The following is a 27,528-nucleotide window of genomic DNA, read 5'->3' as shown; positions in this document are numbered from 1 at the left end:
CTAAAGAATTATCACAACCTCCATTTTGTGGATGGAAAATAAAGGCACAAAGACTAAACACTGTGCTATGGAGGGAGGAAAGCTAAATGGCTGCAGAGAGTTCCTGAGCGTGCCGAAAGGAAAGGCTCAGTACGGGGACTTCAGTGGCATGGTGGCAGGTTGCACAGGGCAGTTGGAGAGTCTCTGATTCAAGAGGGCATTAAAATGAAGCCACCAGTTAATGCCTTAAATTGCCAGACCACTGTCACTTCCAGGTGTCACCAGTCTTTAGGAAAAGCCAAGACTGGGACACTGGAAAGAAGATGCCCCGAGCTGCAGCCCGAAGTTTGGCTGGTTGTTCGGTGGAGGGTGCTGCCTCTTGCTGCCCTGTTCACCTCGCTGCCCTGCAAGTGCAGAAGTCCTGTCCGTTCCCGGACCTTTACAATTTCACAGGTATCATTCTGTTTGAGCATTTTGGAATGTTAAAACCAACATTCTGGTTTACACATAACTGGGAGGATTGCAGGCTGCTTCCCTGCAAGTTTCAGTGCATGTATGTGGTGTTCTTCAGCTGCTGCGCTTGTTATCGGCTGCGATCCACTCCAGAGAAAGCTGCATTTCAAGATGCTATTGAAATGGCTCCCGCACACAGGTAAGACACCATGCAGTGTTATAAAAAAAAAAATCCTGTGATCCCCTAGCTGTTCTGCAAATGTTACATTTTACTAGTAAACAAATAGAGCAGAAATACCAGTGAAAGCCATTTTGGTAGCCTGTTACCTTTACAGTCAAATCTGAGGGCTGCTTCCCAATATCAGAGTATCAATCAACTGCTTAGTCTATATTCAGCACTCAACTCCTGCCAAATGTCATAGGGTAAATGAAAAGCTTTTTTTCCTTATCTTTAGAGCTTAGCCCCAAAAGCCAGATCTGAGATGTTTTGTTTTTTTTTTTGTCAGTTGCGTAACAGAAAAATGGTTTAATATATCTAAACCCTTTGATTTAAAATAAAGCCTGTGTGTGTTTGCTACACGCCAAGTTTCAGCTTGAGTCATTCTCCAGCAGCAGAAACACAAAACTCAAAAGAGGCAGGAGTACAAGAAGAGAAGAAGAAAACACAGTTTACTTTTAGACTGCAAATACAGCCTCAGTATTGCTCTCTGAACAGGGAAACTATAGCAAACAGGCAGGTATAAAACAGCTGGCAAGCTGCAGTGAGTGGAGGATCACCCATTTATTACTTTCCTACCCAACAGCAGGTGAGCTGAGACCAATGGCTGGGGTCTGAGTAGAGAGGGAAAATTAACTCTTGCTCTGCAGGGATTGAAAACTGGGTATCACTTTGGTGTTGGCAGTAATGCCTCCTTTCTGAGTTTGCAGAATACCTCAGTCTTTGTTCAGAAAGGCATATAGTTTCAGTGTGTATGCAGGTTACCGTAGTGTGCGTGCTGCACTGTATTTTTCCTCTTTAATTCAGTAAAATTCTCCATTAAAAAAAAAATACGGTGCTGATGGAGTGTACTGCCTGTGCTACCAGAGCACGCTGTCAGCTGCGGAATTTAGATCCACGCTGCTACAACAGGATTTGGGTCTTTGCTTGCAGTTAAGTATTTGTGAACCTTGCCTTCCCTTTTGTGGATTTACGGAAACAGACCTGGGAAGATCATTCATGTTTGAGAGGCTGAGGACAGCACAGGAAGCGGTGGGGTTTTTGTCTTTCTGTTGCACTGGTTTTTATCACTAAACTATTTTTGCATTTATGATGACAATGTCCAGAGGAAGGACAACAGAGAAAGATGCCTTTGGGGAGTTCAGTTCAGCTGGGAAAACATAAGGAAGTCGATTTCAAGGAGCAAGCATAATTTAGAAGAGGGTAATTCTACCTTGCAAAAGTTTCACAGTAGTGATATGGTCCTTCTTCCAGCCTATCTGAAGTGGAAAGGAGAGGAGGGGTGGACAGGCACACGAGTAACCACTGTATTTGGGAATCGGCAGTTACACAAACGACCTCTTTTGATTAGATAAAGACTGGTAAAACACTTGCATCTACTTAGACGTCAGAACTGCAGGAAATTCGTAACATTTGTGATAATCCCAGCCTTCACAGTTACTGCTGGTAGTAAGATATCTTGTCCTAGCTACTCGATGCTTACATGATTGCTATTCTTGCTAATAACACATAACAATGATTTTAAAATGTGTATGACATCATCTGCCCTTGATGAGATAATTTCTGTATTATGGCAGCATTTACAAGCTCTGGGCAAGATAGGGACTTGCTGTTCCAGGTGCTGTGTGACACAGTAGGTGACAATCATGGCTTTAATTTTTAAATTAGGACAAGCAGAGCAATGGGGCCCGGCAAAGGGAGGAGAGCAGTCATGACGGGATTGTGTGGTTATGGCAGAGACGATTAGCTCATGAACGGCTTAAGAGTCTTCATTTGCCACGAGGCTGCAAAGGAAGAGGGGAAAGGAGAGGCATCAGAACAGCTCAGGGACCCCCGAACAGGCCTTTTGTTGATGAAAACCTCTGAGGGTCTGATGAATGCAGAGGAGCAATGGAGGTTTGAAAAGGCTGGGGATCTGGCGTCCTACCCTAAGACACGTGGGACATAAATAATAAAGGGCTTTTTAGAGCCAAACACTAATGTCCCCTGAAGTTAACTGAAAAGCCAGTGTTGCGCCCAGCTCACAGGTGGGGCAGGCTTCGATGATGTATGGCCAAAATGCAGAGGCTGGCATGCTGGAGCCCTTACAGTCTGCCACTGTTACACTTGGATAACACATAAAGAAGCAAACCAGAGCTTCTGAGGAGTTTGGCAGCATTTCAGCAGCACTGAAGCCAGTTCAGGGGCAAGAAAAGGAGATTCCTTCCCCTCCTGCCTCAGTGCTGGCACTTGCAGCTCCCTGCACCACCAGTCCGCATTCATGCTGCTAAGTGGAAGTGTTTTCGGTCCCTTGAGACTGTCTCTGGTAACATCTTTAGCACACAGTCTGCTTGTTTGTTTGCAGGAACGTCGTGGTTTGTCCTTTCAAGTGGCCCTTCTTATTGGCCCCTATCTCAGAGAAGCTTTATGTATATTTTTGACACATTGCCTTGATTGCACTTCTGTGCAGCAAACATAAGGGCAGTAAAACAGGCTGTGCTGGACAGGGTAGAAATCAAATCTCTTGTTTAGGTCTGAATTTTGGGAAGGTTGGTTGTGTCTTTGAAACACGCAGCTAGGAGTCTTGTCCTCTACTCTCTGCGCAGGCTTTTGAGTTATTCTAAGCATTAATGCAACAGCAATCACATTACATGGCACTTGGCTGTTGAGTTTCAATATCAGGAATTACTTGTTTCTCCTCGGATCCTCTGTTTGGAACTAGAAGCACATTCTTCAGTGTAATGGTTATTTATAGCTTGGGATGAAGCAGCACTAAAAGCATTAGAGGCCATCAGAGAAAAGTACTAGAACCAGGCTGAAGGGAGACGGAAGCGTGGTTCTTCCTGCGACAGGCAGCAGACCTGTGAAACACCTTATGGGAAGGTGGGGATGCAAGGACTTTGCAGGGGCCTGAGAAAGACTAGAGGAGCAGAGAGGTGCATCGAGGGTTACCAACCGCACACACACATCAGGCTCGGGAAACCCTCTGCGCCGGTCGCACGTTGGAGCTGGAAGGGTACGGAGGGAGAACTTAAGGCACAGTAATCACACCTGCTTGTCCTGCTCCTGCTCTTCCCAAAAGATTTGCTTATGGCTTTTGCTACATGGGGGGATTATGGGTGGCTGGGCATTAGTTGAGCTTGTTATGGTGATAAAGCAGAGCCCGTCCCAGGATGGGTGGCGTGTGAACAGCGGGAACGACTCCTGCAGGATGCTATGTACCCAGTAAGGTCTCTGACCTCGCAGAAGTAAAACAAAAGTGAGAAAAGCACAAAAAAAAAAAAGAGGCAAAGCACCAAACCCCCCCAACCAAGCCCAGCCCTCCCTTTCCTCAGGTACGGACGCCTCCGGGCGGGGCTCGGGCAGCGGGGGGGGACCAGGGCCGCGTCCCCGCTGCCCTGCCCGCTCCCACGGGCGACGCCGGGGCCTCTCCACCCGCAGACGACGCCCCGGGAACCGCGGACCACCCCGGGCCACCCCATCGCCCCGGCGGGCTAGCGATGGTGGCGCGGCGGGAGGGTGCCCCGCCCCGCCCCGCCCCCGCCCCGTGGGGCCACGCCCCTCCCCTGCGCGGGGCGGCCCCGCCCCCGCTCGCGGCGCCGCCGCCCCGCCCGGCCGGCGGCAGCGGGGCGGCATGAGGAGGAGCGGCGGGGGCGGCTGAGGCGCGGCGGCCGCCGCCATGTCGCTGCTGTGCGTGAGAGGTGAGCGGGGCGGCCGCCTTCCAGAGGGGGCGGCGGGAGCAGACGGAGCGGGGGGCGGCCGGTGGCCGGGCGCGCCTGAGGCCGGGCCGGGCGCTGGGCGGCCGCGCTCTCCCGCCCCGGTATGGGGGGGGTATCTCCTGCCTCACCCAGGAGGCGTCCCTCGGAAGGGGCACGGCCGCCGCGGTGGCCGCTCCGCTGAGCCCCGCGCTCCGTGGAGGGCTGGACAAGCCGCGCTGGCCGGCCCGGCGGGGAATCACGGCTGGCCTCGGGCCGGAGCGTCCCCCCGCACCCCGAGTCCCCAGGGGCTGCCGGCGGCCGGGGCGGGTTTCGGGGCGAGGAGAGGCGAGGGGGCTGGGGCGACGCCGAGGAGCAGCCGTCCCGCCCGGTGCCGGGACCCGGGGAGCGAGGCGGAGCCGTGCCTGACTTGGATACTCGGCTCGAAGAGGAGCTGAAACGCTGAGTGAAACCGAGCTGGCTGGAAGCAGGTTGCTGTCACTGGCTTTAGCGTCGCAGCGCTCGCTCTCCGCGTGCTCGCCTATAACGTGCGTTGTTATTTCAGATCCATGTCTAGTCAGCTTCTCCTCCGGCCACCAAGCCCCGCTCCCTTGCTGAACAGGTTACTGAAAGGAGGTGCTTTCTCGTGCAGGTTGGATTAAAGCGCTAGCGGCTTGCTCACTATCTCTGGTGTTCAATTTCTTGCTCCCTTGTGCCAAAAAAAAGAAAAAAACAAAACCCAACATCCCTAGAGAAAACCACCTGCCAGGACTCAGGCTGCTGGGACGTGTCACCACTGGACGTGGTGGGCACAGGGTGTCCCCGGGCGCCAGCCGTGCCCCGCGGCTTAAAAGTACAGTTTTAATGTTCTCAGCTCCTTTGCCAGGTATGGTAAAAAAACCTGGCGCTGGTGTGCTGCTGGCAGCTTAACTCGTCTTTCGCTCACATCAGTTGATGCTATAACAGCTCTTCATCCAGCTGATCATCACCTTTTTGAATCAAAATCCTTGTTTTGCTGATGGTGTTAATAAAAAGATGCCAGCAGAGTATCTTGAGCGTGCACTGTTTCGGGGAGAGCGCTGTTCTTGTAGGAGAGCGTTTTTAAATTAAATTTCAGCCTTTTATTGAATGTATATTGCGTTTAAGGAGCTAGGGGGGTGTACAAGTGTAAAGTTTATCTTAAAAATGGTGTTGATGCAGTTCTGTGTAAACTGTGAAGCACATAGTATGTCAGGTAGACTTGTCCATTCTTCTAAAGGCTTTGCCAAAATGTCTTCACTGAAGCCGATTCTTATTAGCTCAAGGATGCTTACATGTTACAGGTGTTTCTTCATTTTTTTTTTTGTGGTTCATCCTTAAAACGTTCTCAGGCTGTCCTTTAGAGAAATGTGGTTTTGAGGTCACTTGGAGCTGACTGTATTAAAGATGTGTTTGTACCTCGTCTACTAAGAGTAGTGAAAGAACATGAACTGGATGATTGAGTTACTGGAAACTGTCCTGCCTTTTCAGGGTGTTAATTCTTGGTCTGTAGAGTCTTTGGGCCAAAAGCATTTCAGCAGCCTGGAACAATGCTCTCTTGTGTTTGGCTTATTCTTTGGTTATCTGTAAAGAGCTAAAGAAGAAACTTGAGGTGGCTGGTGACTATGTGTGATGGAGAATTATTGTGAAAATTTTATCTTTCATTGCCATCTGCTGTGCTAAGACAGTAGAAAATACCAGCAGTAATTTAGATAGATGATGCTGAGCAACTTTCTTATAAGAATGCAGAATGTAGTCAATTTAATAAACTTGAAGAAGCATGTTTTCTGAAATAGCCATGACTGAAAGAATGAGCTGATGAGATCTCACAAGTATGAACCATTAAACCTAAACTGGAAGTATGCTGAGGTAGAGCAGCCTGAAAAAACAAAACGGATACCGGGAGCTGAGACAAAAGAATAACTTCTGGGGCGAGGAGAAGAAAGCTCTATTAACTGTCACTTCTTTTTAAAAAAAAAAACAAAGTGGCACTTTTCTTGCATTTTCCCTTTCCACTGAAATGAACTAATCTTGCTGAGAAAGAAATGCAGCTGTTAGTAAGAAAGTTGGAAAAGCTGCTTTTTTTTTTTTTTCCAATTAAAAATGGTGCACATGTAAGACTGCATAGTAACATGGGGTTGCATGCAGTAGACCTGAGATTAAAAAAAGAAAGACAATTAAAAAAACCATGAAGTAAACGTAGGCGACTGGGACACACTGTTAATAGCCTCTGAATTGCAGTTTAACAGGTAAAGGGAAATGTGGAAAAACCCCTAAGTGGCAGTGTAACAAGAAGCCTGGCAGCCAGAAAGATAGTGGTGTAATTCATAGATTTATTTTTTTTCCCCTTTGAATTACGCACATTAATAGTATTTTAATGAATGGCTAATCTAAAACAGTACACACCAAACATGTCTGAGTGCTGCCTTTGTTCCTGAAAGAGCAGCTAATGTACACGGCTTGTTGATCTCAACATTTCGTGGTACATTTCTTTTACATTTTCTTCTTAGGGAACAAATCAGGGATTTCTTGTTTTTGTTTTTTTCCCCCGAGTCATTGAGCTATATCTGCCATAGAAGTACCTGACAGAAAATCAAGCTCAGAGGAATTGTGAGTCTGGGCTCACCTGCAGGTGTGCAGAGGGTGTGTGAAGTGTGCCCGTGGTAACAGGCTGCTGTAGGAGCAAATCAAGGAATTCTTTTGGAGCAGGGAAACCTGCAGAGGGTCTAAGTGAAGTGAAGGATAAAACAAATACTGAATATTACATGATTGAGGCTTTTAGAGGAGACTTCTTTATATTTTGATTCCACTGCTTAAGTGCAAAAGAGATTGCATGTACTCCTGGTTAGAGCAGCTGTGTCTGGATTATGTCTGATAATCTTCTCTTGGCATAGTTTGCTTTATTAGTTTGCATTTAGTGTTGTATTTGTGAAAATAGCACATATTAAATAAAAGTACTCCCAGTGAAGCAGTCTAGTTTTTCACATCAGTCTTGCATTGGTAACTTTTGTGGCCTTCTCTTGGAAGTCTTGATTTTCCCTTACATCTCGACTTAATGAAATTTCTTCTTCTGATCTTTCCTGTCTTCTGACATACAGATAGAAATAGCTGCTATCTCAGCACAGCTTGCAAGGGTCGTGGCAAAGGAGGACCCTGCCGAGGTCGGATCACCTGGTCACGGGCGCTCTTGTCATCGGTGCCTTTGCCCTTTTTGCATCGTTGTCCTGAGGCACGCTTCAGACCCTTTCACTTGCTCACTTTTGTTACACCATACTTTGTCCCCAGCTCTTGTTGTCTCAAGATAGTGATGGTTCTCTTCTAGTTTTCCTCCTCTCTGCTTTGCAACAGCTTATGCTGTGTCCTCAGTGCGGTCATATTCCTGACTCCTTGACCTACCTTATCCAGCTGACAACTATAGTAAAAACTGTGTCTCTTTGTCTCACGCTTTGCCTGTCCTCCTCACTGTACCAAGGTCCGAAATGCCATGCTGTTGCAAGGATATTGGCAGTGGGGGTCTTCCCGCATCCCTGTACGTGGTACCCAGCTTAGTCCCATGAGGGCATAGTGCTTATGTCTAATAATAATGTCTAATAATGTCTAATGTGCTTTTGTCTTGGGACCCAGTTTGCAGTATCTGTGTGAGATTTGGCTGCCTGAGGTGTGTAGGAGATGGAGTTAGGTGATCTCTTCTGGTCTTGCACTCCAGAATTTTAAGTTGTTTACTGCTGTGTGAACTGGACGAGGGGATCGAGGGCACCCTCAGTAAGTTTGCAGACAACACCAAGTTGGGTGGAAGTGTCGATCTGCTGGAGGGTAGGAAGGCCCTGCAGAGGGACCTGGACAGGCTGGATCAATGGGCCAAGGCCAACTGCATGAGGTTCAACAAGGCTCAGTGCCGGGTCCTGCACTTGGGTCACAACAACCCCATGCAACGCTGCAGGCTGGGGGAGGAGTGGCTGGAGAGCTGCCTGGCAGAAAAGGACCTGGGGGTGTTGGTCGACAGCCGCCTGAACATGAGCCAGCAGTGTGCCCAGGTGGCCAAGAGGGCCAATGGCATCCTGGCCTGTATCAGGAGTAGTGTGGCCAGCAGGACTTGGGAAGTGAACGTCCCCCTGTACTTGGCACTGGTGAGGCCACACCTCGAGTCCTGTGTTCAGTGTTGGGCCCCTCACTCCAAGAAGGACATCGAGGTGCTGGAGTGTGGCCAGAGAAGGGCAACGAAGTTGGTGAAGGGTCTGGAGCACAAGTCTGGTGAGGAGCGGCTGAGGGAGCTGGGGTTGTTCAGCCTGGAGAAGAGGAGGCTGAGGGGAGACCTTATCGCTCTTTACAGCTACCTGAAAGGAGGTTGTAGCGAGGTGGGGGTTGGTCTCTTCTCCCTAGTAACAAGCGATAGGACGAGGGGAAACGGCCTCAAGCTGCGCCAGGGGAGGTTTAGGTTGGATATTAGGAAAACCTTCTTCACCGAGAGGGTGGTCAAGCATTGGAACAGGCTGCCCAGGGAAGTGGTTGAGTCCCCATCCCTGGAGGTATTTAAAGAAAGGATAGATACGGTGCTTGAAGACATGGTATAGATGGACTTGGTAGTGATAGGTTAACGGTTGGACTCGGTGATCTTAAAGATCTTTTCCAACCTTGATGATTCTATGATTCTATGAAATTACACCGTCTGGAGTTTAGGGATGTTATTTTTTTGCCTATCGTTTATCTTACTGCTGCTCTGAAGAGCTAGAAAAGCTTGCTTCTCTGGTGACACTTTTGGTTTGTCAGAATAGCTGTAGTGTTGGAGTACTACTCAGTGAACTTAACTGTGCATCCCTGTATTGCCAGCAAAATTTGGGTTCTACTACCTGTCCACCAAATTAAACTGTTGACATCCAAGTGAAAGAAGCAAAGAGGGAAAATGGAAATGGATGCTGACGATAACAGAAAGGAAAGCATGTTCATCATATGGAGTACTTAGAAATATCTGTAACTAGAAGCCTGGTAGTCAAATGTCAGGGCTTTTTCTTTGTGTTTAAAGGATTTTTTCCCTGGGATGGTGTAGCCTCAACTTACGTCGGTGTTTACTTCTGTAAGGCTGAATGCAATGCCTCCAGCTCTTTCTGTCTGAAAGGTGATGGTCTGTAGCTGGAGCTCTCTCCATAGCACTCTTGTAACTAATACTCTTAGTGATAGGGTAATGGTATTGCTGTGTTGTGGCAGTATTCTGAAATGGCTGCAGAATTGAAAAAAAACCCTGCCTGTCTTTGTGTAGGTCAAAATGTAAAAGAACAGAATGGGACTCTAAAAGTGGTAGCAGAAGTACAGGTTATAAAGGTAGGGTACTAATAAAAATGTAATGATTCATTAAGAATTTGCTACGTAGGTATTATGAACTCCTTTTCTATAGCTGCAATTAGTCAGGAAGGTGCCAGTGTATGTAGTGTTGGAACAAAATAAAATGCATTAGAAATTTGGATAAAAACACTAAGGTAAAGAGTCTTTGCTGCTAAAGGAGCTTCTTTGCGTTGAGTCTAAGTTTGGGGTTTGTAAAGCTGTAATTGGTGGCTTAGTTGGAAAGAAAACTTTTAAACTTTCAAGATTCTTCTGTTGTTAAATAATAGGAATCTTTAAAACCTACAAACCGCATTTGGTTTGTGATGCATGGGCGGTCATTCATTTTCCTGTTTCAAACCCTCGCTCCTTCAGCTTCGGACACTGTTACCGCAAAAGTTTCCACAGCGTGGAGTCTTTGTTTTAAGTATTTAGGGACTTAAGAGTTACTTGAACACCCCCCCCCCCCCCCCCCCGATTTCCAGTGGGACTGAGGAGATTTACAGAGTTGCTTCCTAAATTTGAATAGCATCTGCTTTCTTCTTGCTCACTTTGTGTCCCCTCAGTTGACTCCTTCAGTTTGGGATCTGCCAGGTCAAACTTATTAAAGTTGTTATTAACATATTGGTTTAATATGCAACAAACTGCTGGATTTAATCCAAATGCTGAAAGACCTTCATTTTGAACTGCAACAGTCTGAGCCAGTTGCAATTTACACAATGGCATATAAAGTCCAAGCAAACGAAACTGCTTTTTTAAATCCAGGACTTTACTTCAAATATTTGACTTGGAGGCATGTGAAATGCATATGTCTGATGGCAAATGATCCTCTTAAATTTCCTTTGACGTTTCCTCCTGCATACTTTTTTTTATGCCTTGTGATCGAATTTTACTCGATGTTTTCAAAAATAGTTTAATCACTTGGTGAAAGCTGTTCTCAGTGCTCTTCCAAGAGAGCTTAAGCCAGAGTGATGTCCCTAATAACTCTTGCTTTTTCATTCAGACAATTATTGTGTGGTCTTGCAAACAGATAGGGAGCTGCCAGGAGGGTCTGTAGGGTCTTCCCTTACTCTGCCTCTTTGGTAGGTTAAAGCTTACTAGTACCTGGCATTTTCTTGGTGTAGAAGTGTGTGAAAGCAACTTGCTATTCTTGTCTCTTGTTAGAAAGACTTCTGGAATCTGTAGTTTGAAAGGTTTTTCTTTAGCGTTCGAATTTCCTCTTCTTTGCAGTTTTTATTTTCTGACCATACTTCTAAAGTTTCTACAGTAATTAAAACTGGATTTAATATTCTTGTGTTGATCTCCTCATCATTAAATGTAGAACTAAAATCTGCTTTATTCCTGTTGCCAGCTTGTGCTTATCTGTGCATGCATTAGCCTTCTTTGCCAAGGACTTTGCTGAAATAATGTTTTGCTTGTCTACTGTGACCTGTAAAATTTGGCAGATGCTTTCTGTGGTATGGATTCCTCTTCCATAGGTATATCCTGGGTGTTTGGATCAGATCTCTCTGCATTTAGCAGCATTTCAGATGGATTTTCTTTTCTCTTAGGCCCTCCCTACACCTGACTAGGCTGCCGTGTGTAATGCTTCTTTTATTACCTGCCTCTTCACTGGCTTCTGTGTCCTGCCTGGTTTTGTATAAATGGCAAATGCCTAATCTAGGAGCGAAAATGTTGAAACATGGCAGGCATTAATACTGGTGTTTGGGAAACTCCAGTAATCATGACTGGTCTCTCAAGTGGCAAACTGTCACTCTGTTTCACTGGCTTTCTGTTGTATTTTGTCATTTTACACTTCAATGAGAATATCCTGTGCTAGTAAGTCATACATTTCAATTCCGTGTGTTATATCTGTGTAGTTTAGAGAAGTCTTTCCAAGCCAGTGTTGAATAGTAGGCATCATTTTTTCAGAACTTTAACTCCGTACACGTTGATTGCTGTATTAGTTTTTTCAGGCATTTGCCTGGTGTGCTCAGTGATCTGTAGGTACCTGTCCTCCTACGAGTGTGTCACCTCGACTGTCATACCTTGGAGCCTGTTTTCTGATCTCTCGGGATGCATTTAAAGCAAATGTCACTGGGCTACAGACTTCTTCGCTGACAGCTGAGTGGCGGTTATCTGGACCTTCTGGTTTTTATTATTTGCATCTTGGATGTTTGATGTCATCTTCACTTATTGATGGGCTGGGAAGTACCTGATCTCACAGGTACTGGCCTCTCCCTGAGCACGGGGCAAATGTTTATTGGATGCCTGTTGCTTCTTTACCATTAGCAGTTAAATCAATTAATGGGATGGGAGGGCGATATCCTCGTTGGTGTTTTTTCTCTAATATAATTAAGATTTCTTGTTAATATTTATCTCTCTCGCTTTCCCTTGCATCTAACTTCCTGCAGCTGGGGCCACCCAGCCTGTTTTAATGCTGTTTATTTCTTACCTATTTTACCATGGCTTGTAGCTCTTTGGGGTGGAATGAATTTCAGCTGTCCTTCTTGCTTGAGGAGTAGTGGCTTTTTGGCCCCCTAGAAAACTCTTAATAAATGATTCCTGCATCTGATATCACAGTGTTGGTTCAAATTTATTCTTCTCAATTTTCTGAGAATTATCCTCAGCTTTATGAAACTAACCCCCTCTGAAATGTCCCTCGTGGATTGCTAGGGATTGTCTTTGGACAATCCATGTTGTATTCGATTTGATCACAACTACTGCAGGTAACCTTTAAATAACCATTTTGTAGAAGTAAAGTGTAGTGGGGATCCGAAATAGTTGGTCTCCTGTTTAACGTTTTTTGCGTTGGAACGCCATTTACAAGTTTTAAAAGAACTGAAGAAGTACAGGTAGGCGTGTGAACTCTCCAGCATTTCTCTGTTTAATTGTCTTTTTAACTGTTTTTATATGACTGTCTTCTGTGATGAGTTCACAGATTCCAGTTAAATACGTTATGAAATACACTATAAGCATCTATGTTTCTAGTTCAGCTAGGAAGAAAGCTTCAAGTTTAATCCTGATTTAAAAAAAAAAAAAAAGGTTAAAACAAGAAACCTCTGGTTGATAGTTTAATGAAAAGATGCAAGTGAGGTTTACTTGGCATATCGCAAAAAGCTGAGATGCTAGCCTCCTTCACCAGGCTTTCAGAATAGTTTCCTTAATGTCTTTTTAAGTTATTTTCCCCATTATTAACTTTGAATAATTGAATAATTACACGTTTAACTAACAAATAACACACCGAGTACCTACAGATATTAGTGACTTTTTCCTTCTTGCGTAGTGTGGACCAGCTGTGGCTATGGGATCGAGTTAGATGACGAGAAGCCCTCAGCTGAGGAATTCGTTTGACTGATGTTGGTTGAACTTCATAAGCGCCATGTTATGGCATGGATTCATGTCCTGCTGTTGTGGACAGTGGCAAGGCATTGGAGCACGGTACTGGCAGGGATGCTGTCTGTCTGACAGCTAGGTGAGGGCATCTTAAAAATGGAAGGAAACGCTGCCAGCTAATGGTTGTGACTCAGTTTAGGTTCCCCCTGGCACACTGCTCTTTGGTGTTGATATGTTCATCCTTTCATCAGGTGAGTTGGGATGGCATTTGGAATAGAACTGTAAGGGAGTTGGGCTCCTAGATTCAACGTGGAAGCGTATGTTCAGAGACTTTCAGTTTATGGAAATCCTATGCTGAGAGAAAATTAAATTGAGGTGTTGTCAGGTATGTATATATAAACCTCACCCACGTTGTTCGCAGGATTTACTTTTGCTGACCAGGCTTAAATTTGTAAAGGTCTTAACGTTGCTGGGCAGGGCACATGGGTTAGAAATTGTGTTAAAGGGATTAAAAAACTGAGTTTGTTCCCTTTTTGCTTGCCTGTATTTGGGGAGTTGGGGCATTTAGAAATATAAAGAAAGTATGAGCTTTCAACAGCTTTGTGCTGACCTCAGACTCCTGATGCTCTTCCTTGCAGTTGAACATCCCGTATGAATGGAAAGTGAATTGGACTGGAACGGCATGTCTGATGAAGGATAAGAGGAGGGGTCTTGTTCAAAATAATCTCTAGCCTAAAACTGTTGGAGAGTTTTAAAAGAAGTTTGGCTTCCAGCCTTGACCGTGTGCCTTTAAGGAATACTGGCTTTAACCTTATTACTTAAAGCTCCTGTGACTTAACTCTCTTAATTCTTTACAGCTAAATGCTGTGCTAAACAGACTCCAGCATTTCCACCATGGAGACGTAATTATTAGGTATAGAATAACTGCAGAATTACACTTTCAAGTATTGGCACACTCAATGCTTATTTTCTCAGCTCAGAGCAATGTAGTAACACTCAGTTTAACAAAGATCATTAAAAAAAAAAAATACATGCTAAAGGACTTCTTGGGTCACCCCTCTGTCCAGATAAAGTCTGCAACATATAACCAACCGGCTGTTGTCTTTGTTGGCCTCTCCTGAGGAAAGGATTTTGGGTCTGGAGCTAAGTATGGTGGCCCATTAAACCCTTCATTCTTTTTAAGCTGTTATGGCAGCACAGTTGTGCAGGCCCTGCGGCAGGGATGCAGGCAGGCTTGAATAAGGCAAAGTGAACTGATGAAGGGACTGCGTTGCCCAAAACCTGTTCTGGAGGATGATGTAGGGATGTTGTCCAAGGCCCGGACTGGGAGGCGCTTGGTTGGCTTGGGAACAGACAAGGGTTGTTCCTTGAACTTCTATGACGTTGTAGCAAATCTGTCCTGTGTTGTCCTACTGTCTGGCATTTTTGTGACTTTGTGCCACCAGAGATGCGCTCTGCTCAGCTCTACCAGGGCAGCACTTGAGCTGGGGAGCAGGGTGGGTAGTGGTGGTGTGCACAGAGAGCAAACCCCTGGAGGCAGGCACTGGTTTGGAGCCTCGTGTTCTGGTGAAGGTGCACTGTGCTTCTAAACCTTCATGGGACTTTTCCTTGGCCGCCTCTCTTGGCTTGCCATAATTTTTGGAGTTGTCATAGATTAATCTTATTTTTTGTGCCACTGGATACCTGATCAAGGCCAGACAGCTTTATAAACTTCAAGCATGGGGAGCTGTGTGCTTTATTCTGCTCTGTACTGATTGCTGGCATCCTGACTATCGCAAAAAGGTTACTTACTGTAAGGCATTGTTTTTCAACAAATCTTTGACCAGATTGTTCAAAGACTGCTGTGCAAACTGAGTTCTTTCAGAGTTTTGTGGGTTTTTTTAATTGCTCTAAAATATGTTTTAATTATATTTCAAAACAGTGCCATATAGTCAAGTAGTGAGGGAAAGGCTAGGCGTGAAGAAACTCTGGGTCAAATGTCACTTAAGTTGTGTTGTAAACTGAAAATTTCTGCTTAGTAAACATAGCAGCTTCCAAGGAGTAAATAAATAAATAAATATATATATATGAATAAGTGGATCTCTAAATTTCTAGAGAGAAACTCTTTAGAGACATTTTCCTTTCCTGAGGGCTTGTATAAACCTCAGAATGTGTTTTCAGGAAATGTCCGAGATTTCCAGTACCTGCGATGATTCACGTTTCGTTGTCACACAGTCTTCTGTTGCAACACCCACAGTCCTTTGCAAATGAAGTCGCTGTGGAGTGTTATGGCTGCAATTATACACTGGAGATCTACAAACTGTTATTCTGGAAATCTTTAATAACTGTTTTTTCCTAAATGGCCAGGAGTACCAGACACTAATTGAGATGATGCCAAGGTAGCTTATCAGCTTTGGGTGAGGAAGTAGTTTGACTGCTGACTAAACTATTACACACATTTTAGAAAATTATGTGTCATTCCTGTGTCTGAGGGGACATAAATGACTGGAAAGCTGAGATTGCCTTTGGTTTTGGATTTAGGAGTTCTAATGCTACCAAAATCATAATGCCATTTCATAGATTAATAAAGTCTTGTTTTTCGATGAAATAAATTCTTGTCATTTTCTAGTTGAAACATCCCACAACCTTGAACTCTTGATCTGAACTTAAACTTGTAGTATGTGACTTGAATTTGGCATGCAAGATGGATATGGGGTTTTAGGGAGGAAAAAATGGATGTGAAACTAATTTTATTTCAGTCTTTCCTACCTGGTATAACTTGCTGCATGTGCAAAATTTTATTAGATTTTGACATATCAAATTAAGTAAGTGGAGTCTGTGTGTGCTCCATTTTAGTAGGAGATTTTTTGAGGAGATTAACTGCTTAGAAACTCCATACTTACAGGGCCAGAATGGATTGGTGTAATCATCTAATATGGCCCTCTGTAGGACATAGTATTTTTTAGTATAACAACCTAGAGTCTTCTAGAAAAGGATCAGATTCTGAATTAAAATCGATGAAGTATTTTCTGCAGTTCTTGGCAGCTTTATGTTGATTGTCATCTTATTTGCCAAATGTATGCTTTTTAGAAACTGAACTGTTTTTCTAGCCTAAGCACCACAACAGCAGAAGTTGGTGTGCCTTTCCTTAGATTGGAGAAGCTATTACGAAATTTGTGCTCCTTGCCCTTCCAGTACTTAAGGATTGGGAAAAATGGAGTTTGGTGATGTCTGTTACTTGAGTAGAGGTAGGTGGCTGTTGTATTATGACTAATCTGACTATAATGAGAAGTGTTTACATATTTTTCCATGGTTAAAAAGAGATCAAGACATGCCATGACCTATGGGATTGCAGCGTTAAATCAGTATTTTATTACACTTTGGCTAGGTGGGAGGAGTGTGATTGAACAGAGCTCTACTGACAAACCTTTTACTTCTATTGTAAACTTGAGTTTGAAGTTACCATTCTGTATATATCTGACACTTCAGTCAAAGATACAGAAAAGTGTTGAGGCTTTATTGGAGCAGAGCAGCATGCGACAGAAGTTTGAATACGTATGGGTTAGCCCTGTGCATGCTTGCTGGAGGCCTGCATTGTATTCCCCCCCCCCCCCGAGCATCTGGAAGGAACTGGTGTTGGTGATGAAATAGGGATTACACCATCCTGAAATGACAAGTGATACAGTTTTATAAAGTAAACAGTGAAAAGCATTTTAATTAATAGCTTTGAGTTTGTTTCCAAGAGGGTGCAAAGACAGTGTTATAAAGCGAAGTGGGGAGCTTGTGACTGAAGTGGTGGGAAGGGGGCTGTTGGTGTAGGACTAGCCCTCATAAGGTTAGCAGGAGCCACGAGGAGTGGGGGTTATGAGGGGAACAGAAATGTTGGAGGGGATGCCCTGCTCTGGAAAGAGAGGAATAAAGGTGCCTGGGAAAATTCCACTATGTGTTAGTGATGCAAAATTGTAAAGCAGCATTAGTGTGGATAAAAGAGAACCAGCTGGGCTGAAATTGCTTTGGGAAGAGCTGATAAGAGATTTTGCTGTGATAGCGCAAGAGACCTACTGCACGTAGTCCAGGATTTAAATGTGGGTAGAAATCTCGTAATATGGTTAGAGAGAAGTATTTCTGGGTAATGTCACTGTGAGAGACTGACTCCCCACACCAGAGAGCGAATGCTGTTGGCAATGGCTGGGTGCGGAGAGCTGTGTTACCTGGCAGCTTCATCATCAGCTAGTGACCGAAGCTAGAAAATCAATCGAGTTAACTGTCGTGTAGATGTGGCTTTCAGAAGCACAGAAGATGCTTCAGGGAAGCTGGACATAGAAGTGAACTTGGTTTGAGTGATCACAACTTAACCTAGGTTAAGTTGAACAGATAAACATGTAGACCAGGAACTGTCAAGCCTGTAGAGAAACTGAAGAAGCTTCTTGGTGAAGCAAGGAGCTTGGATATGGAGGCGGGTGTGAAATTCAGTGAAGCTACAGGGGTAAATATTAGCATCTCAAATAACAAGAAAAAGCTCCACCTAGGAAATGACCCCAGAACTGATGATTCACCTGATCATTGCGTCAGGATATGGTGAGCAAACACAGAGCCTTCGAGAGGTATGGGCAAAAGATAAGTTTGTAAAGCAAGGTGTATCTTGAGGATCAGGAAGTCCAGGGCTAAGGCAGGGGCTTTCACCTCAGCAGACAAGGTGACGTCTTGCAAAGGGTATTAAAACAGGTAACAAAAGGTGCTTTGGTCATGTGAAAAGGAGAGGCAGCCAAACTCACACAAGGAGGAATCGGGCTGCTGTGCATAGGGACAGGGAGCTGAGTAAAGATGATCTGGGTGCGATCCCTGAACGGTAGGAGTTGATTCTTTCCTCACAGGAGGGTGACATTGAAAATGATGCACAGATATATGGGGTGGGAGAAAAACTTTTAACGCCTCAAATTTGAGGTAATCTGGTAATCTGTAGCCCTGAGTGCTAAAACATGCAACACTTGAAATCTGAACTCTGTTAGCAGAAGTTTAACTGCTGCTGTAAGCAAGCAGTGGCATCACCTAACTGGAGAACAAGAAAGGTGGTTTCTGTGGGTTGGCAGGAAGATAAGGAGATGGGTAATAAATGTCGGCAAGTATGGGTCTTGACTTCAAAAGCAGGAAAGACTGTGACACTATGCAGCATTTAAAATAAACTTTAAAGAGAGAATAATAGCTTTATGGATAGGTGGAAGCAGTGCAGAAGGTCATCGGGTATAAAATGTGACGTGAGTTTGCAGAGGAAGATTGTGCTGGGCAAACCCCTTGTTTCTTGATGAAAGGATGCATCTGTTTGGACTTTTGTAATATCTCACAAATCACCATAGCAGACATTTCTTTTTGAGGAAAAACTGGAATTGGCAAAAGAATTTCAAAGTGCATAAAGAACTGGCTGCAGCAGAAGCTAGTAACGTTGCAAAGACTGGTGGGAGGAGCAGATCGATGTCTTCAGCTTGTGGTGTGGCAAGAAAAGTAGGAACGTGTGTGTCAAAGTTGTTCTTAAGACAAATCCTAATGGCATAATCAGTTTGGGAGTGGGTAAATATAACGCATGAAGGATTCAATGACCCCGAGGACAGCAATGATGAAAATGACTTGATGTTATTGTAGAAGAGATGACAAGAGATAACAAATGACAAGAATTTCTGAAAAATGCAAAGCTTGGTGAAAGGAGAGGTGTTGGGGAGTCGTCGTGACTCAGCACCAGTACAGAATAATTGTGGGGAGAGGAGAAGGTGATACAGCAACATGCTGGGGACGGTATTCCTGGCAGAGAGGGACGGACAAAGGCACGGGTAACGTGTCCTTGCATGCTGTGGCCTGCGCTGGCTGAACTTGTTCAGGAAGGATGAGCTTAGGTGTAGGACTGAATGGAGAGGGTGAAAGAAAACCTTGACTGGCTCTCTCTTCCTTTCAGTCTCTATGGTGAGAAGACTAGGAGGCTGTGGCTTCTTCTACCTAATAAAGAGAAACTGATGGGATCTATGACTTCTGTGCATTAAAACATCAGGAAATTAAACATGGGGTGAGGAAGAACATACAGGTGGAGGATAGTGTTGACATAAGATATAGAAGGTATAAGTGTGCCATTAATTAAAGTGTAGGCTGGAAGTCAGATTTTGAATGGCTTAAGTGATATAGGTGCTTGGAGAACCAGCACTAGAGTTGGTGACCTCAAAGGACCCTTTCCAGTCTTATGCTCCTCACAGCACTAACTTCATTATGATGTGAATTACTGCGCTGACAACTACTTGCTATAGACTATATATTGACTTGTATATTAAGGTAAAATTTTGATGTAGCATCTTGCTTAGTTATAAATTTTAATAATAAAAAAAAAAACAAGCTACATGTGAGGGAACTTGCTCATACTCAGTTTTCACCTAAGGCTGTTTATTGTAGTCAATGATTTTGATTCTAATGGCATTTAGCCTGGTGGAATTTCACTTTAATTTTTATGGAGGCCCAAATGCAAGCAAACAGCATGGGTTTCAGGAGGACAGTCTTGGGCATAATCCTTGTCATTAGTAAGACCTGGTTGTGGTTTGGTTCTTTGCATATGTGCTGCATCAAAACAAAAAGTATTGGCAGGTGAATGCTAATGTGTTTGGGAGACACAGCTCCTTCAGATACTGTAAAACTGCCACGGGGAGCAGCCATTCGGATGGAGTTAAAATCACGTGCTTGTTTGGGTATCAGTCTCTGAATTTTATAAAACACATTCTGTCTTTACAAACTTAAAAACCAAACATCCCCAAACCACCCTTTTCAGCTTCCCTCTGGGAGAATATTGTAAGTGACCAATGTCCCAAGAAAAAAAAAAAAAAAACCAAAACCCCACAAAAAAGTTGGTGCCAATCTGTCCTGTTTCTGCGATTTGTGCGTGCCCTACAGGGACCAGTGTTGTCTGAGCAGTTTGTGAATGCTAAGGGTAAAGTCAGGCTGCCAAAGAATTCATCTGCAAACAGCGTTCTGCTAGATCTCCCCTTCCCGCCTGGGAATCTCATTCAGTTACACCATAACTCGTATCCTAAACAGCTCTTTTACTCTTTCTTAATGCTCACAGTCAGCTTATTTCTGTCTCCTAGATGTTAATCTTTTCTCTGGTTTGTGAACTCAAGCAAGTAAATATTTAAGTAACACAATATTCATATTTTCAGTAAAACTATTTTTCAAACTAGACCAATCCTGCTTCATTATTTGGTGCAGGAAAACACAGGTGCTGTTTTTCCTGGGAGCTTATCATTTGCTGTAGTATGGTGGGATGTTTTTGCTTTAAAAAAAAAAAAAAAGTTACTGTATCCACCACAAATGTGCTGTTGCTTTATTTTTGAGTTTCTCTTTTGGTGAATATGCGAGACTTGTGAAGTTGAACAATGATATTTCTTAGTTTTTAGCTCAGTGCCTTTCAGGGCAAGCTTGTGCTCAATCCTGCTTTATAAATAGCCGTGTTCCAGTTGGTTGATCACTTGCCATCCTGTAACTTAAATCAAAACTACCAGAAAATATACCGAGGCTGTGATTCGGTGGCGATCACTTCTGGTGTGGTTAGTCAGCTCTTCTTCCAGGGTGCATCTCGTTTGAACTCCATCTGAACAGGGAGCCTAGAAACCTGAGTCTTGGGAGACTATACAGGTGACTTCAGGGCTTTTGTTGACCGAGGAGAGCGGCACACGCCAGCCAAAGGAAAAGCACACAAGTTGGTTTATCCTATCTGTAATTCCTGCTTTTTCTTCTTTGTTTGGTACCAGAGTACTTGTGTCTTCTAGCAGCTGTTACCCCACTGCGACCAGGCCTAATAACTGATAACTAATAACTGAATAACTAGTAACTAATGACCTAATAACTCTGGCAAGGTTCTCGTCATTTAAGTGAACTTTACCTCTACGTACAATGTCTGAGCAGCAGCTGCATGTGCTTTGTGTCTTGGAAGAAATTATTCTGTAAAGAGGTGTATTGTATTTTCAAAATAAAAACTAAAGAACCCTCAACTTCTCCTGGTTTCTGAATTAGTGTTAAGTTTTTGGGGGTTTGTTTTTTGTTTGTTTTGTGATTTTTTTTTTTTTTTTTTTTTATTTTTTGCTCTTCAGTGTTTGGTTTTTTTTGCACTGAAGCTTTTCGTATAAACTACTTAAACTACTGATTTGTCAGCAAAGTCAGTTTACCAGCACAGACTGGCTCCTAGCAGACTTAATACATTATCAGTCTGTCTCTTTTCCTGCCTTCTGGTGCAAGGATATGGCTTTCATTATGCATATTTCCTTAGTCTTTGACAGCTGAGGGCATATATGAGTTGATGTCTGTTTTGTGTAAAATTAAGTAGTGTGGGTTTTGTTCCCTTATTCAATTAAGGCTAATTTAAAATAACATATTTCTGAACCTTACAGAACTTGAAAGAAGGGTAATTTATGCCACTGAAAATTGGAAGCTCCTTTATTCTCTGCCCAGCGGTATTTATCTTCTATATCTAAAAATTCTGAAAGATTTGATGGATTTTTTTTTTTTTTTCCTCATCAGGCACAGATTCAGGAGTAGGGATGCTGTCTCTTCTGATCATAAAACAGTTAAAAGTTCAGAAGAAATCCATAACCTGCAGGGAACTCCTTAAAGCAAAGTGACCAAAGCACAATCTAGCAGAGTATGTCTTCTGAGAGTCAGACACAGTAACTCCCTCCAGTATCTTGCACCCAAGCTGCTTTTTTACCAATAAAATAAAATAAAGGCTGCAACAGAATATTGGAGAGAAGAGGCAGTGTGGATTACTGTTTAGTTCACCTCTTGGTTGGGGAACCAGGTCGCCTGACAGAGTTGTCTGTGCTGCCAGCGTCAGGAGGATTAACCTCTCATAATCTCTGTGATTTGAATAAGAGATTTTGTTCCTGTCCTCACTGCTCAGTTCAAAGCAGCTGCTGAGCAGAAACTTTAGTGAATCTTAAGCAACATGTCTGTGTTGGTCAGCCAAAAAAGGAAGAAATAGATGTTAGAGGATTTCTCCTCGCTGCTTTTTAGCAACTGGTTTTAGTGTTTGGTTGGTAAGTGTATATAGGTGGAGCTGTTCTATAGAATCAAGAAGTTGGCCACATCCTCAGTTTCCTTTTTGGTGAAAAGGTGTTCTGTTACACAAATAGTAGCAAACCCATTTCTCCATCACCACACTCTACTTCCCTGCTCCCCTTGGAAAGCAGACTTTGGACAAAGGCATCATCTCTTGGTTTGTAAGCACAACATAACAAAACTTCAGTGTGTGTTTGTTTTCCCACTTCTCAAGAAAAGTGTAACCGATCCAGACCAATGAGTCGGAGGTGATGCTCGCCTGCCTGTGCTAGGTCAGGCCAAAGCTAGGAGGGATTACTCAGTCAACTAACGTATGTTTGTCTACCCTTGAGGAATGGTGGTGGTACTAATAAGGGACTTGGCTCTGCTGATAGCCCTGCAGAATTTGAGGAAGGATTTTCTTTTGTGTATTGTGGTTGTGGGGAGGCTATTTATTTTAGTTTAAAAAAAAAAAAGGAGACTGTATTTGCTGTGTCACACAGGTAGCAAAGCATCTTGTCTCTCTTTATGAGAGACAGTCCCTTTCTTCTCAGTGGAGCATGATACGGGTTTGCTTGTGTGGTCTGCCTACTTTAGAAGATCTGATACTGCTGTCAAGTGACAGCAAAGATGCATAGCAAAGAGGCTAAATTGTGAAGCGAGGTCTCTGAAGCATCTGTTCCCCCTTGCTATTGAAGAAATACCAAAGTGGAATTCACCTGAGATTTGGTGGTAGAACAGACTGTATGAAACTCTGCTTCCCAAAATGTCGCGTCTGGGTCCTAAGGCTAGAAACTGGGAGCATATTAAGGTATAGAGTAGGTACTGCTGTATCATCATGTCATGTTCTTTCCTAGGAATCGTCTAGGTGTTTGGACAAGATACCAGGCTAAATGGGCTTGTTCTGCAGCCCTTCCTATCATGATATAGCTTCACTTAGTGCAGAGAGCCCCTTGGTCTGCAGGGCAGGAGACATCTGGTTTGGGACCAAAGTCCGAGAGGTCATTGACGTCAAAGTGGATCTTAGGGAATTCCAGCATCCAGTTTGAGCAGTGGGACTGTTGGACTTCTTCGAACAACTGATGTTTTGGGATCAGTAAATTATGAATCTGACTGGCTTTGTCATGGTGCTGGTGGGGGGAGAGGCAGTAACCACAAGGCAAACATCTGTGAGAGGGCCAAAAGGTCTCTGTGGAGTATCATTCGTGACTACTCTGGTGTGATTTGGTTGCAGTTCTCGCTGGAGAAATAGGGCAGGAGAACTGACGCTTCAGAGGCTTTCCTTGGTGAAGAAAACCATCTGAAGATAGCCAGAGTGCTCCACTAACTGTGTCTCAGAGCCTGGGCCTTTGGGTTTGAGTAGCAAATGGACATTGAGGTGACAGCTAGGAGCGAAGTTAAATTTCAGGTAGATGTTAACATGTCTGTGGGAAGGTTATGAAGAAGCAAAGCACAATTCTAAATAAGCATCTGAGTATGCTGGCTCTCGCCTTGCTAGAATTAGCTTGTCAGTTTGCATTGAGATAGTGATTATTGTCAGATCAGTTGAAAAGGTGAGTAATGAGGTAAAGGGCTCTCTGGAGAGCAGCACGCAGGCTTGCTGTGTCTTTGAGGCACCTTGTAGTCCAGCACAGGCTGTAGGGCTCTTGAGAACTGGAGCTAATACTTTCTGCACAGCCTTTAAGGACGAGAACGAGACGCATTGCTAGAGGAAAGATTTTTGTCTGGGCACTGGCAGGCTGTCATTCCAGCAAGTCCCAAAGTGGGCAGAAGATGGCTTATGATTCTCAACTTGTTCTAGTTACCTGAAAGGTGACTTGAGCTCAACGGGTTGATCTGCTTTGCGCTGGCTGGGGAAGTGTCCTGGGACTGCCTGCCTGCTGGCTGAACTGTGGGACCATGCCGGCAGGAGAAACGGGGACAGATAGCCCTGTAGCCTGGAAGAGCGTCTGCAGTGATGTGTCCCACCTGGCGCTGGGAATTCCAGCGTGCCGTGTCCGCTCCTCTCCTCCGACTGCTGCCGCCTCCTCTCTCCTGCACAGCGTTTAGCCATGCAGGGTGCCTGGAAGTAGAAGCTTCTGCACTACTTCTGTTTCCAAGTATATTTCGTGTAAAAACTGGAAAATATTTTACGGGCTGTTGGCACTCTGGATTCACTGGCAGTGCTAATCTGTTTCAGGAGGTTGTAAAGTTCAAGGCTCGCATGTTCCTACTTTCTTTACTGCTTCCCAACATCTGTTTCGAGATTTTTTGGCTGTATGGTTCATGATTATGATTTTTTTTTTTTTTTTCCCCAGACAGAAGAAACAATATTGTCAAGCTTATTTCAGCTGCTGCTTGCCTGAAATGAATTGAATGCTTCCTACTGTCTTTCAGGAAGCTTTTTCTGGGATCAGCTGTAAGGAAACTTCTTGCAGCTTCCTTACTGCAAAGCAGAAGTTTCACTAAGTGCTAATGCTTAATGTAATAACTATTTGAGCTGCGGTTTACAAAATAACTTGTCAATTTTTTAAGCATTTTATTGGTAAGATCTCCTGAGGCTTTTTGGATAAAATGATCTGCATGTTTTAAAATGCTGGAATCCTTTTGCAGCACCTAATGATCATGGTACATTGATTGTATTTTGCCAGTGTAGATCCTGTTCTGTGTTAGCTTTTTAGTAAAATCACCATATCCATGTACAGGTTCAGAGATGAGGGTTTGGGGACCTGCTGTTTTGTGAGTCTCCTCCCTTCATTCCTCTCTGTGAACCTATCCTGGCCTAGTTGCTCTATTTCAAATTATGTTTTCAAACCAACAAATAACAGCATGACCTTGCTGCCTGATACTATTTTCCAGAGAAGTGCTGATGTAAGGATCCTGGAAGAGCAGTCTGATGTCTACTCTGACTTCAGGAAAGGAAACAGTTGCAGACCTCTTTAGTTTTCCTCTTTAGTTTTGTTCCCTGTCACAGTTGTTTTCTACAATTTGCATGCATAGTTTCAGTTCCATTTTTCCTGTCCTGTATTCTCCTAGTAAGTCGTTTTGTTTTCAGTTTGTGTTTCTTCAAGATACAGGTTTGATTTTTTTTTTTTTTTTTTTTTTGGTCCAAAACTGTTCACAACTGCCATCCCTATGGCATATCTTCTGCAGCACTATTTATAATTTTTTTAATTGCTGTAGCATTTTCTTCACCTGTGAATTTCTGTTGCTGAAATAGTTCGAGGAATATTTCAGGTAGGTGAGTTCTTGAGCTAAGCAACAAACAAGAAAGCATGTGAAACTCTTCAGTTCAGGCGACTGAAACCTGTGTGATGTTAAGTCAGTGTGTCAAATCAAATCTGGTAACAGATTAACCTGTAAACGAGACCCAGATGTCTCTAACTGTCTGAATCTATTTTGTCATTGAAAGTGTTCAGAAGCCTACTTACATTAACTGCCTGCTATGTTAAACCATCATAGAAAGTAAATTGAATTGTCACTCCTCCTGTTGCATGAAATACCTTTTAGAGAAGTAGGGTCTTTTAAGAGAAGGCTTCTTGCTGGTGAGGACTGAGTTTTGTTTAAAAACAAAACGAAAACAACATTTAAGCAACCCTGGCCAAAGGGTCTGCAAAGTTGGTTGTCTGCTCCAGGTGTACCTTGAGAATGTGGTTTTTATTGAAGTGTTTGCAACTGCCAGAAAGGGTTTCCTACCAAGTTTTTTAATTTGTTCCGTTTAAGTTATCTAGTAACTTTGGTAAGGATGGAAGAAGCAGAGCACTATGAAGCTCTGGTGCAAGCTGAGCTGTGCTGTATACACTTACCAAGTTTTGTACAAAAGCTGAGCTGAAAAGTGACAGTATTTGCAGGAGGTGTGAAATTACCTAGTTCACTAAAGTGATCAGAGTGGATGATTGAGCAAAATAGTCAGATATATCTTAGATTTGATAACTGGTCCAGCATAGTGTATTAACTGCGGATTTGCGCAGTTCTGTGTAGATTGGCCATCGTCTTGTCCTGCTAGCTCTTCCAAGTTCGTGTGAATGAAAGAGTGGGGAATACTCCAGATATCCTGCCACTGAGCTGTGTCACTCTGGTGCTGATCGGCTATGGCCATAATAGAGATTTAGACAAGACGATGATATGTAACTTCTATGTATGAAACCCAGGCTTTTTCTGGGTAGATTTCAGTACATTGCTGACCAAAGTTCAGCCCATATAGGTGGTGGGACGCTGAGCCTGGGGCTGTGAAAATTCTGGCAAGAAACCAATGCTGGGGTGAAGCTTAGGAAGCAGAAGCAGGCAGCAGCTGCAGTGTCCCGTCGGGACTGGAAGCATCTGTCAGCCCCAAGGAATGGGGTGTCTGGGCTGTGGAGGGAGACACGGGGGTGCTGTCTGCCTGCGGGTTGTGACACTTGTGTGCATGCACGCCCTGCATCTTCATTCACCAGGGAATTTACAGGTGAACAGGGGAGCACCTAGTGAGGTTTGGCAGTGTGGAGGGTTATTGGGTTGTGCACTTTACGTGGTGCCTTCCTGGATTTGCTATATGAAATGATGCTGAAGTTAAGTTGGGTTAGTGTTGAGTGTGTCTCCTCTTAGCACAGGAATCTGGAAAACCCTCCCAAGCAGTGACACAGGTCTCAGCTGCTGTCAGCCCCTGTCTAGTGGGCAGAAAGGGTGGAGTGACTGTTAGAAAGCTGTTTGTTGGAAATTGTATTGTAAATCAAATAAACTTAGTAGCTTTGTGTGTCTCTGGACAGGGTAATGAATTTGCAGATCATCTGAGCAGGAAGATGCTAATTCATGTGAATTAGGAGGGATTCTAATTCATTCTCAAGACATCTGGCAAAATGGAAATCCCTTGGGTGGATAATTTGCTACCACAGGCAACAGAATAGAATCTTTTTAATTTTTTTTTCACCCTTTCCTGAGAAAAATCCAAGAGGATAGTAGTTGCTTTTTAGATGTAGCTGGTTGCTGAAGTGAGCGTACCTTTCCTTTGTTTCACATGTTTCCCAAGGCCTTGAGAAAGGAGAGTCAAATTGTCCTGTGGGCATTTAGAGCGGTCAAATTGAAGAAAGCTCTTTGCTACATGAATGGGAATTGCAATGTAAAAGTGTGTTTGCTTGTTTTTTTGGTTTTTTTTTTTTTTTCATTTTGATGGAATATTAAAAATAAATAAACTCATATTGTGTCCATGCCATTTATTCTGGACTACATTAAAGCAGGTCAATCTCTCTGTTCAGTAGAGGTAAATTTAGTGGTACTGATGGCTTGCTTTTGCGGCTATATGGATTCCTCCACAGTTGTCTCAGTCAAACAGGTGATTAATTTTTTGAAGGACTGTTTTAGGTATTAAGTCAGAAAAATTCAGCCCCTAGATGCAAGCTTAATTCTTCAGGTACTGATGGAAATCTGCGCTATGTTCCTGCTCTCTGCCAGTTACGGAGAAAAGTGGGATTTCGCGGTGGCCCTTCTTCCTTCTGGCAGCAGGGCAGTTCTCTGGTCAGCCCAGCCCTGCATTCACATCAAGCAACAACAAAATGCTTTCCTCTG

General features: G+C 43.9%; 1 protein-coding gene across 3 annotated transcripts in view; it reads left to right on the top strand.

Moving 5' to 3' along the window:
* Window positions 1–4,215: 4,215 nt before the first annotated feature.
* Window positions 4,216–27,528, top strand: part of UNC13B (unc-13 homolog B) — a 224,037-nt gene continuing 200,724 nt past the window's right edge. For all 3 annotated transcript variants that reach the window (XM_087777597.1, XM_087777596.1, XM_087777595.1), the window contains exon 1: window positions 4,216–4,329. In XM_087777597.1, coding sequence (XP_087633723.1) covers window positions 4,308–4,329 — 22 coding nt within the window. In that variant the 5' untranslated portion in view covers window positions 4,216–4,307. The remainder of the gene's footprint in view (window positions 4,330–27,528) is intronic.

The sequence above is a fragment of the Nipponia nippon genome, unplaced genomic scaffold, assembly GCF_047370975.1.
Source record: "Nipponia nippon isolate SJK-2023a ecotype South Korea unplaced genomic scaffold, ASM4737097v1 scaffold_40, whole genome shotgun sequence".
In the NCBI taxonomy this organism is placed as follows: domain Eukaryota; kingdom Metazoa; phylum Chordata; class Aves; order Pelecaniformes; family Threskiornithidae; genus Nipponia; species Nipponia nippon.
This window is presented reverse-complemented; position numbering and strand designations above follow the sequence as displayed.